The sequence below is a fragment of the Chiloscyllium plagiosum genome, unplaced genomic scaffold, assembly GCF_037043375.1.
Source record: "Chiloscyllium plagiosum isolate Xiang-an unplaced genomic scaffold, Cpla_swu_hap1 HiC_scaffold_31, whole genome shotgun sequence".
In the NCBI taxonomy this organism is placed as follows: Eukaryota; Metazoa; Chordata; class Chondrichthyes; order Orectolobiformes; family Hemiscylliidae; genus Chiloscyllium; species Chiloscyllium plagiosum.
Genome location: NW_028270169.1, coordinates 14,324,633 through 14,337,080, shown reverse-complemented (window position 1 = coordinate 14,337,080; position 12,448 = coordinate 14,324,633). Strand labels below are relative to the sequence as shown.

General features: G+C 39.5%; 1 protein-coding gene across 8 annotated transcripts in view; it reads left to right on the top strand.

The window, feature by feature from the left end:
- Positions 1-12,448, top strand: part of nf1a (neurofibromin 1a) — a 334,390-nt gene that overhangs the window by 110,455 nt on the left and 211,487 nt on the right. For all 8 annotated transcript variants that reach the window (XM_043718254.2, XM_043718251.2, XM_087977264.1 and 5 more), the window contains 8 exons: positions 1,160-1,243; positions 6,486-6,926; positions 7,315-7,454; positions 9,224-9,346; positions 9,575-9,658; positions 10,999-11,115; positions 11,246-11,427; positions 11,770-11,981. In XM_043718254.2, the coding sequence (XP_043574189.1) occupies positions 1,160-1,243; positions 6,486-6,926; positions 7,315-7,454; positions 9,224-9,346; positions 9,575-9,658; positions 10,999-11,115; positions 11,246-11,427; positions 11,770-11,981 (1,383 nt within the window). The remainder of the gene's footprint in view (positions 1-1,159; positions 1,244-6,485; positions 6,927-7,314; positions 7,455-9,223; positions 9,347-9,574; positions 9,659-10,998; positions 11,116-11,245; positions 11,428-11,769; positions 11,982-12,448) is intronic.

The following is a 12,448-nucleotide window of genomic DNA, read 5'->3' as shown; positions in this document are numbered from 1 at the left end:
CAGGCATTACTCAGGGTGTTGTCTTAGGCCCAACCATCTTCAAATGCATCATCAATTACCTTTCTTCCATCATGTGTTTGGAAGTGGAGGTGTTATTGGTCAGCACAGTTCTCTGCCTTCGAAACTGATGTAGTCTGTATCCATATGTGGCAAGACCTGAATGATAGGTTGGGGAAAAGTGAGGTGCTGCCAGCAGGTTAGGCAGCATCCAAGGAGCAGGAGAGTTGATGTTTCTGGCATAAACCCTCCTTCAGGAATATGGGGAACAGGGTAAGGGGTGTAGCTCAGAGATAAATTGGAGGGTGGGGGGGTGGGGAAGGCTGGTGGGAAGGTGATGTAGGTGCGGGGTGATGGTGATAGGTTGGAGGGGAGAGTGGAGCGGATAGGTGGGAAGCTAGATGGACAGGTAGGACCGGTTAAAAGGGCGGTCCCGAGTTGGAGAGTTTGATCTGGAATGACGTAGGGGGAAGAGGGGCAGGAGTGGACGGTGGGTTGGTGGGGGATGTGGACCTAATGAGGTAGTCATGGAGGGAATGGTCTCTGCGGAATGCAGATAGGGGTGGGAGGAAAATTAAGACCAATTTCAGTTATCCGAACAAAATGGGCGGGAAGCATTTAGTTTGGATAACTGTTCGGATAACGTTTTTACGAGACCGTGAGATCTTGTTCGGGCAATTTGAAATTTGGATAATTGATGTGCGGATTATCGAGGTTGCCCTGTACATCTGTGGTGGTGGGATCTGATTATCGGTGATGGAAGTGGTGGAGGATAATGCGCTGTATCTGGAGATTAGTGAAGTGGAATGAGAGGGGGATTCTACCCTTGTTGCAGTTGGAGGAGTAGGGTTCAAGGGCGGAGGTGTGGGAAGTGGAGGAGATGCGCTGAAGGGCATTGTTGGTCACATAGGAGGGGAATTTGCCGTCCTTGAATTAGGAGGCCATTTGCGATGTCATAGAGTGGAATTGCTCCTCCTGGGAGCAGATACGGCGGAGGAATTGGGAGTAACTGATCTAATTTTTCCAGGAGGGGCAGTGGGGGGAGGCGTAATTAAGGTATTCACTGCCGCGGCCCCCCCCCCACACCGTTGGACCATTTTTTTGTCTGCAAATACGCAAGTTCCTTTTCCTTATGTAAAGTTTTTTGCTATTTTCCTTTTAGGCCTGGGAAGACACATACACAAAGTGGGATCATGCCACTAAGTTGATTCTCAACTACCCTAAAACTAAAATTGAAGATGGACAGGTAAATTTGAGTACTGGTATTGTACATGTATGCATTTATCAGAAAAAAAAGTGATTTGGCATCTCTGCTATAGCAGTGATAATTGAAGTTATGAGTGATACCGTCATGCTGTTGGTAATGATAATGCTAAATGATTTGAAGTAATGAGGGATACCATCATGCTGTTAATGTTAAATTGAGTTGGCACATTGAACGTGGAAATGTAACTGACGTGGAAGTATTTAAATGTCAACCAAGTGTTAGAAATGGTCAATCAGCCAGACAATATCTGTGTAGGGGGAATGTTTCCTTCTTTTATAGATGGGCTGTAAATTCAATTATACTGGACTGAAGTCTTCAAGAAGGCAGCCCACCATTATCTTAAGGGCAGTTAGGAATGGGTAATAAATGATGGCCCAGCTAGTGATGCCCACATCTGCCGAGTTAATTTTTTAAAAAAATCATGTAACTTCAGCATTTTCTGTTTGTATTTCAGATTTCGCATCTGTGACAGTTTCCCTTTTCTATGGGAATATTTAATATTGACTCTGGTGCCAAAACCAGAAAAAGTATTCTCTTTCCAACAGAAATTCTTGCCAAACTTAATTAGAACATATTCCACCAAAACTGAAAACTATGTTTCTGGAGACTGTTAACACCTAATAACACCGTATTGATCCTTATTAGAGTGTCTTATTTTCCAATGTGTTAATAAGTATGCCGTTTGATCCATTGTTAGTGTTTCGGCATTTTGCGTGGAAAGTCAAATTTTCATTGTTGAACAATTTAATTATCTCCAATCTGAAGCCATTCATGGCTTTGAGAAGCTATCAAGTTAGTTCTTCCTCCTCCCATTTTTCAATTAACCCATAATGTTTCATTGCTGTTTGTTTCAGAACATTCCAATGACTTTAGACTTTAGTGTTTGACTTAGTCATGAGTGGTTAACATGAAAATAAACATTCATAGACCAACTGGTGAAGCTTGCACTGAATAACAAATGAGGGAAAATTTTCTCTGGTTGATGAAGCCTCTTGATCACAGATTCTGAATAGTTGGTATCAATGAGATCTGAGGTCAACTGGGTTGCAGCTCATGTTCAGTGGGTGCTCATGCAGTTAGATGCCCTTATTTCCTGAATGGTTAAATAATAGTGGTGAGGTAAAAGCACAATTGAGTTCTGGTGATACTCATTAATCAATGATCTCTAATTTTTGGAGGATGAGAGCGTTGGGTTTTATCCTTGGGTTTGCGCTCATCATCTCAGAGGGACAAGTGGCATTTTGCTCCGTGAAGTTGAGCTTGAAGTATTTTGTGCGCTCGTTCCAAAGATTTCAAATACTTCCATGTTGTAATAAACACACGATTGCAGATGCTGGAAATCTGAAACAAGGACAGAAAATGTTGCAGAAACTAAGCAGGTATAGCAGCATATATAGAGAGAGAAACAGAGCTCAAGTTTTGCATCTGATATGACTTCAGAATATGAAGAGTTGTATTGGATTCAAAAAGTTAATTTTCCACATCTGCCAAATCCGCTGAAATTTTCCATAGTAGTTATCTACTTGAAACTCTCCATTCCTTCTGACGTCAGAAACCTTGTGGAAGGAAACAGTTATTTCCAGGAGTAGATATTTGTACCTTCAATCCTGCTGTCTAATAGTTGACCAGGCAACTCTACCTGGAATCTAGGTTTTCTGATTTTTCCATTTTCAGCATTTTCTGTTCAATATTTAAATCAGTTTCCCTTTAGAGCATTGTTTACCATCTCTTAATAATCCATGATGTAATTTTTTTAAGCTTTACTTTTAATTGGGTTAATTCTAACATTGCATTCTCTTGTTTTGGCTTTCCCCAACAGTCAGAAAGTCTTTCATCACTTATGTCACATCCTCCAATATTTTCACTCTTCATTCAGATCATTCTTTCTGCTCCTGTTTACTGGAGAATGTAATTGAAGCTTATCCATTTTTACCAAGACTAATTTCTTGCATTTCAGTGTGAAGTGCTTAAATCTAAACAGCACTCAATTCGCCTTTGTTTGCTTTTAAGAACAGTATTTGTACATAATTTATTTTCATATTTATGAAGAAGTTGTAGCTTGTACTGGTCTTATTAATGGCTTTCTCCAACTGCAAAATGGCTTTTGAGCCCAGCTGCCGAAATCTTTTTCAATAACTTGGCCTTTTTTTAATATTAACTCAAGAGATGACTATTTCAAATGCCCTTCAAATGCACTTAGTGTAGGAGAACCCAAAATGTCATTCAGGAGGCAGTTCCATGACTTTGACTAAGTTATTCCTGAAGGTGTGGGAATATATTTCCAAACCAGGATGGTAAGTGACTTGCAGGGCAACTTGAGCGTTGTGGTGTTACCATGCAAATGCAGTCCTTGTCTTTCTAGGTGGTAATAGATGTTACTTTGGAAGGTGCTTTCTAAGGACCTTTGGTGAATTTCTGCAGTTCCACTTGTAAGTGGTACACACTGCTGCTACTGACATCAGTCGTGGAGTGGGTCTGTGTTAGTGGATGTGGTGTAAATCAAATGGACTGCTTTGCCTTGGATGATGTTGAGCTTCCAGAGTGCTTTTAGCATTCATTCAAGCAAGTCAGGAATATTCCATCACACCTGACTTGTACGTTGTGGATGGTGGGCAGGCTTTGGGGAGTCAGAAAGTGATTTACTCACCACAGAATTCCTAACCTATGACCTGCTTTTGTAGCCACAATATTTATATGACTGGTCCAGTTCAGTTTAGAGTACTGGTGGCTTCAAGGATGTTGATACTGGGAGAACAAAGTTAAAAAACACACAAGGCTAGGTTATAGTCCAACAGGTTTGTTTGGAAGTACAAACTTTCAGAGCGCTGCTCCTTCGTCAGGTAGCTGGTCACTAGCTACCTGATGAAGGAACAAGTGCTTCGAAAGCTTGTACTTTAAAATAAAGCTGTTGGAGTATAACCTGGCATTGTGTGATTTTTTTAAAACTTTTGTCCACTCCAGTCCAACACCGGCTCCTCCACATTATCAATACTGGGAGGTTTAGCAATGGTAATGGCATTGAATGTCAGGGGCGATTGTTAGATTCTATCCTGTTGGTGATGGTCATTGTGATGCAAACTTGTGTGATACAAATGTTACTTGCCATTTGTCAGCCCAAATGTGGATATGTTTCCCAAGTTTGCTGCATTTGAACATTTAGTGTCACTTGTTTATCTGCCGTTCTTGCATTCAAAGTATTTGACACTTCAATGTGAAACTACAGTTGGTGTGTTTTATCCATTCTTCTGAAATTTTTCTGTCCGTAATTTGTTGATGCTTAATGTCATTATAAATTTGGGTATCATTTACTCTTTGAACAAAAGTAATGTGAATCAAGAAATAGTGAAAAGCTGAGACCCCACATAAATTTCTGCAAGAACACAATTTGGGAGTGCCCTTCTATCCCAGTGTTTACATAGAACATAAGAACTAGGAGCAGGAGTAGGCCATCTGGCCCTTCGAGCCTGCTCCGCCATTCAGTAAGATCATGGCTGATCTTTTCATGGCATCAGCTCCACTTACCGTCTTCTCACCATATCCCTTAATTCGTTTATTGTTCACAAAAAAAATCTATCTTAGCTGTACAAATGTTTACTGAAGTAGCGTCAACTGCTTTACAGGGCAAGGAATTCCAGCTGTTTAAAACCCTCTGGGTGAAGATGTTTCTTCTCTATTCAGTCCTAAATCTGCTCCCACGAATTTTGAGGCTATGCCCCCTTGTCCTAGTTTCACCTGCCAGTGGAAACATCCTTTATACTTCTATCTTACCTATACCCTTCATCATTTTATATGTTTCTATAAGATTCCTCCCCCCATATTCTTCTAAACTCCAATTAATATAATCCCAGTCTACTCAGTCTCCTCATAAGCCAACCCCCTCAACTCCAGAATCAACCTGGTGAACCTCCTCTGCACCCCATGTAGTGCCAGTACATCCTTTCTCAAACAAGGAGACCAAAACTGCGCACAGTATGCCAGGTGTGGCCTCACCAGCACCCTGTACAGCTGCAGCATAGCTTCCCTACTTTTAAGCTAAATCCCTTTAGCAATGAAGGACAAAATTCCATTTGCCTTCCTAATTACTTCTACGTGCAGACTAAGCCTCTATGGTTCATGGACACCTGGGTGCGTCTGGATAGCAGCATGCTGTAACTTTTTACCGTTCAACTAATAATCCTTTTTCCCGTTACTCCGACCAGAATGTATGAATTCACATTTTATTTATACTGTATTCCATCTGCCAGACTTTTGCCCACTCAAAGTATCTAAGTTCCTCTGCAAAGTTTCACAGTCCTCTGCACACTTTGCTCTACCACTCACCTGAATGTCATCTGCAAACTTTGATACACTACACATGGTCCCCAACTCCAAATCATCTGTATAAATTGTAAATATTTGCGGTCCCAACACTGATTCCTAAGGCACACCACTAGTTACTGATTGCTAACCAGAATAGCACTCATTTATCTCCATTCTTTGCTTCCTGTTCATCAACCAATCCTATACTAACACCTTACCCGTAACATGCAGCAGCCTCTTGGGCCGCACCTTGTCAAAGGCCTTTTTGGAAATCTAGGTACACCACATCAATGAGTCCCTGTTGTCCAGCTTGCTTGTAATGTTTTCATAGAATTCCAAAAGATTAGTTAAGTACAACCTGTCCTATAAGAACCTATGCTTTGTCTGCCCAATGGGACAGTTTCTATCTAGATTGCTTTGCTATTTCTATCTTGAGAATAGACTCCAGCACCTTCCCCACTACCGAAGGTAAGCTAACTGGTCTATAATTCCCCATATTTTGTCTACCTATCCACTTTTAAACAGTGGCATCACATTTGCTGTTTTCAAATCTGCTGGAGCGGCCCCGGAGTCCAGTGAATTTTGGAATATGACCACAAGTGCACTGGCTATTTCTCCCACCATCTCTTAGTACCCTGGGATGCATTCCGTCAAGGCCTGGAGACTTGCCTATCCTTAGCTCCATTAGTTTGCCAAACACTACCTTTTCTGTTATAATGATTGTTCACACCTCAACCGATTGAGCATGTATTCTATTAGATTGCCTCATTTCTGTTTTGTGCTTTACTTGTTGTTTTGCATTTTTATGCTATGAATTTATCTTGATAAAAACCTTTCTATTAAATTATTGGTTCTGTTGTACATGTAGAATTATTTACCTTGTTAATAATTGAAACGCACTGACACATACTTCCACATACAGGTAACAGAAAGCCTTCATAAGACGATTGTGAAGCGCCGAATGTCACATGTAAGTGGAGGTGGCTCGATAGACTTGGCAGACACCGATTCTCTTCAGGAATGGATTAACATGACAGGCTTCTTGTGTGCAATAGGAGGTGTATGTCTCCAGCATCGCATTAATCCAAACTTAGTTACGTACAGCCCACCCATGGGGCCAATCACGGAAAGGAAGGGTTCCATGATATCTATGGTCTCAACTGAAGGAAATGCAGAGACTCCAGTCAGCAAATTTTTGGAACGGCTTCTCACGCTGATGGTGTGCAATCATGAAAAAGTAGGGCTGCAGATTAGGACTAACATTAAAGACTTGGTTGGATTGGAACTGAGCCCTGTACTTTACCCAATGCTCTTCAATAAGCTGAAAAATTGCATCAGCAGGTTTTTTGACTTGCAGGGGCAGGTGAGTATTTAAAGTAAATTAGCCTACTGAACCTTTTATTAAATGACAATCAAATTAAAATGTATGCAAATTTGTATCAGCTGTGTTACTCCAGTTTGTGGTTTTTGGGGTGTGTTGTGTGTAAATTCAGTTTTTGATGTGATTAGTTTTCTAATGAAGGATACTGTTGTATATGGTTGCACTGTTTAACAGAAGAGTTGTTAAAATATACGTTGATGCTCGTGTCTTGTATGTCAAATGTTGCATATTTCTGATACACTGGTAATTTCTTTGTTTTAGTAATGGACCAGAGTTGTGTTTTATCATTAATATTTGGCTAAAGTGTATCAAATAGTTTGTACTTTAAATGAAACATTGCTCTCTTAAATGTATCTGAATTATCATACAGGTGTTATTGAATGATACTAACACACCATTTGTGGAGCAAACTATAGCAATCATGAAGAACTTACTCGATAATCACACTGATGGCAGTTCAGAGCATCTGGGACAGGCCAGCATTGAGACCATGATGCTAAATTTAGTTAGGTATGAGATTCTTTCTCTCTGGCTTTTTATTTTGTACATGCGCTCCAGTTTTCTGCTCAAGACACAGGCTTTATGGGTTGACACAATGGCTTCCTCAATTATCTTGTTACATAGATATTATGCAAGTATGAGTGCAGGGCAGAGTGCTAGATTCTGAGGTTGAATGGTTTCACAGCAAATCCAATCCTAGCTGTGTACTTTTAGTAGATATAAACAGTATGAGAAGTCCTTCCCTTTAATTTGAATTGGATCATTTCCAATTTGGAAATACTCAACTTGAAAAGAGATCTTTTTTTGATTTGAGAAGAGACATAGAGTCATAGAGATGTACAGCATGGAAGCAGACCCTTCGGTCCAACTCATCCATGCCGACCAGATATCCTAAATTTATCTAGTCCCATTTGCTCGCACTTAGCTCATATCCCTCTAAATGCTTCCTATTCATCTACCCATCCAGATGCCTTTTAAATGTTGTAATTGTACTGGTCTCCATCACTTCCTCTGGTAGCTTATTCCATACATGCACTACCCTCTGTGTGAAAAAGTTGCCCCTGAGGTCCCTTCTAAATCATTCCCCTTTCACCTTAAACCCATGCCCTCTAGTTCTGGACTCCCCCACCAGAGGGAAAAGATCTTGTGTATTTACCCCTTCCATGCTCTTCATGATTTTATAAACCTCTATGGATCACCCCTTCATTTCTGACGCTCCAGGGAAAACAGCCCCAGCATTTTGAGCGACAGCCTCTTCCTGTCGCTCAAACCCTCTAACCCTGGCAGCATTTTTCTGGCAGCATTAAGTATTTTTCTGAACCCTTTCAAGTTTCACAAAATCCTTCTAATAGTAGGGAGATGTGAATTGCACATAATATTCCAAAAGTGGCCTAATGAATGACCTGTACAGCTGCAACATGACCTCCCAACTCCTGTACTCAGTGCTCTGATCAATAAAAGAACGCATACCAAAGTTGGCAGTGCACAAAGATTGACCAGAAAAGCAAATAATAAGCAAAAGCAGATCTTCAAGGCAGAGGTGTTTTGGGTCCCTAAAGGGCAAAGATGGGCCATTCCAAAGCCACAGTTCTCAAATGCCTGATAATTGGCGAATCTAAGAAAGCAAATTTCAGGTATTGAGTACATTTTAGAGTAGGATAAAGAGTGCAAAGCAAATATTAAAATAGTATTTAACATAGAGGGATAAACTATTTTTAAAAAAGGTAATTAAAGAATAATAGTTGAAGGGGTGAGGCTGATAAGGGATAGGAAAGGAAATTGCGTGGTGGGAGAGACCCGACTGAGGTACAGAATGAGTACTTCTTTCTTCACAACTGCAGCAAGGAGGTGGTAGTTTTGATGAGGGGAGCACAGATGTTGAATAGGATAAAAATAGATGTGCAGAAGATGTTCGAGATATTGACATCACTGAAATCGAGCAAGTCACCTTATCCAAAAGTGGAGCTCTGAGAAGCTCTGATGGAGATCGCAAAAGCTCTGACCACAGTATTCAGTCAGCCACATCATTACTTGGGTGACCTTAATTTGCATTAGATTTGAGGTCTAAAAGATGGAAAAAAATGTGGATTTAAACTGTTTTGCTGTTTGCTAACTGATTTCAAATGCATTATGAGATTATGGGCCAACTAATCTGTCTGGTCTGCCTGGCATTACTTTATTAATTTGAATAACTTCAACAAACCAAGTAGATAGAAAAATAAATTCGCAAAGTTCAATTTGCATGACTTCACCTTATCCTCTTGTGATCTTCAATGCAGATATGTGCGTGTCCTTGGGAACTCAGTCCATGCGATTCAGATTAAAACAAAGCTCTGTCAACTGGTGGAGGTAATGATGGAGAGGCGAGATGATCTCTCCTTCTGTCAAGAGATGAAATTTAGGTGAGGATTTTATTACAGATGCTCTTCTGATTAGGAAATACAAAAGTGACCAAGAATGATAGAATGTGAGGATGTAAGTGAGGATATTGGTAACCTTAATATTTCTTCCTCCTTGTGAATCCAATGTGTGACACCAGCATGTGAAATTAGGAGATTAACTGGGTGGGGTGATTGATGCTGTGAACCCATGTTTGCAATATGGTGTTTAGTTTACTTCTTTTGGCCCAGGAATAAGATGGTGGAATATCTGACTGATTGGATTATGGGAACATCAAACCAGGCTGCTGTTGATGATGTGAAGTGCTTAACGAGGTAGATCAGTTTTGTTTTCCGTTCAATATTCCCAAACAACAATTTCTTAAGATACTAACTTTTACTCCTGAAGCGATTGTCTGCATTTGTTAAGAGCAAATGATAAGTGTCTAATATAATAAGGTCTGCAATAAGGAATAAAAACCTTGTCATATTTGAGCCTCTTCATTTCATCGATCTGACCAACTTATAAGAGAGGTGGTTTGTTTAAGTATAGATCAGAATGGTAGAACAAACTCAAAATAGTTGAATGCTCTTCAATTGTGTTTCTCTGCAGTCCAGTTTCAAAAGCAATTGACTGGTAGAACATGTGCATTATTTCCATTCAAACCTCTATTCAATCCAGTTTTCTGGCCCTCATACAAATGGTTGTGCCCTTGCCATCAACACCGCTCCAGCTTTATTATGACACCAAATATTATCAGATTAATTATCCATTGTCACCTTCAGTTCCACTATAAAACACCTGTGCGTTTGGCTATGTTTTAAACAATCCACTATCGCATTCATTGCTTTATTAATTTACACATCCAGTGTTGAGGGTTTAAAAACTCCATTCTCTGGCCTCACTGGTGACTTAATTTTAAACTAGTGTCATGCAGTTTTAATGTATCTTAACTAAGTGTCTCAAAGTAATTCTTTAATTGAATGTTTTAAGTTGTTTGAGTAATAGTTTGCATTTCTTTATAGATCACTCAAGCAACAATAAAACACATGCTCAGTCCATTATCAAAAACGACCCTTCAGATGTCTTTAACATGAAGCATTTCAAACTTCTAAGTTCATTTGTTTTTTCAAATTTATAGTTTGCTTTATTTTACTTTATCTATCTACTATTTTCACTTTTTCTTTGCCAGCTGTATCTCACTTTGTCACCAGTGCACAGTTCAAAAGGGCAGCTGAGCCTCTTTTCATAATTTTTGTGTTCTAACTCCTGCCCAAATTTTTGAAATCCTCTTAATTCTTCTTTAGATCAAGTTTTCAAAATTGCATCTGTTTTTTTAACTGTGATAAAACAAATTAGGGGATTTGGATGATTGTTACTGAATGTATCATGAAACAAAACTGTCATCATTTTATGGAAAGTAGCTTTATTTTATGGTTTCACGTATTATGTTGTGGAAATCTTTCCCCAAGTATAGAGAAGCTTTTGCTTTGTTTTCTAGTCAATTACTGTTTAAGTCTGCTTTAAAGATATTGATGCAGTGAACTTTGTATGAGTCCTTAGATCTAATTGTATTGTTTTGGAAAAAAAAATACTTGGAAGTAGAAAGGGAAGATAATTGCTATTTGAAGTTGAAAAGAAAACTGAAATCAATTAGTGCCTTTACTGTCGACAGAGACCTTGATCAGGCGAGCATGGAGGCAGTGGTATCATTGCTTGCTGGGCTACCTTTGCAACCAGAAGAGGGGGATGGTGTTGAACTAATGGAGGCTAAATCACAACTCTTCCTCAAGTAAGTCCAGTTCAGGAGATCGCAATAAGAAATCCGAATTGTGATGATTTAGTTGCCACATATGAATGAGCATATTTAAGAGAAAATGTTCAAACACATTTTTGCTCAGCTCAGTACTGTTCTCTCTTAGATACTTTACTCTTTTCATGAATTTGCTAAATGACTGCAGTGAAGTGGAGGAGGAAACAGCACAAACAGGGGGACGAAAGCGAGGGATGTCACGCCGCCTTGCATCACTCAGGCACTGCACTGTTCTTGCTATGTCCAACCTCCTCAATGCAAATGTGGACAGTGGACTTATGCATTCCATAGGTGAGCAGAACTCCTTTATTTTTATTATTGCCCTTGAAAAGCATTCGCCATTTCTTATGGACAACTAATCAGAGCATAGTTGTATGGAGGTGCTTGTTTGGTTTGTAACATGTGAATCAAATCGGAATTGAGCTCCTTCATATTTTGTCCTGATACTTGCAGCGTTCATTTCTACAGCCAGTTGATGGAGGATTTTTAGCCTATGTATGAGAAGAATGGCTTTTAGAAATCATTTTTCAGTTAATGCCTTTCAATAAGAATGTTTCAAGAAGTTTTAATTTTCCTACCCAAATATAACGCAATCCTCATTGGACTTCATTTGTTTCATTTGACTGTACTTAGGCTTGGGATACCATAAAGATCTTCAAACAAGAGCCACATTCATGGAAGTGCTAACTAAAATTCTTCAGCAGGGAACAGAATTTGACACACTTGCAGAAACCGTACTGGCAGATCGGTTTGAAAGACTTGTGGAATTGGTCACCATGATGGGAGATCAGGGAGAGTTGCCCATTGCAATGGCTCTAGCTAATGTGGTGCCTTGTTCTCAGTGGGTAAGTGGACTTGTTTGGAAACACCACTTGCATTAAGCAGTACACAGAATACTTGAAATTCTTATCTTGGTTACTTGAAGGGGGATTGTCTAAAACATAGAGACCTTTTAGTCCCTATATGCCAATGCAATGTGCAAAGAAAAACCACTTTAGATGCATGATTCTCATGCTTGTCCTCCAGTTGCTAGGAATGACAAATGTAAGATCAAACATTAGTAAACAAGGAGAGTGATATGCGCGAGAGAAATTGCATTCTTATCCTAATCAACACTCAAAAAAGGTTAAAAATTCATGTACTAATAAATTATTTATGTGGGAAAATTGCCACACTGCATCTTTTCATTGTAAATGCTTACAATTTTAATTATCATTTGATCCTTCTATTTTCCAACTTGATGCACCAAATAGTTTCTTAATGCTTTGTTTTGTATCCACTGCATAATCATAGTGCTGCATAGTGCTGCATT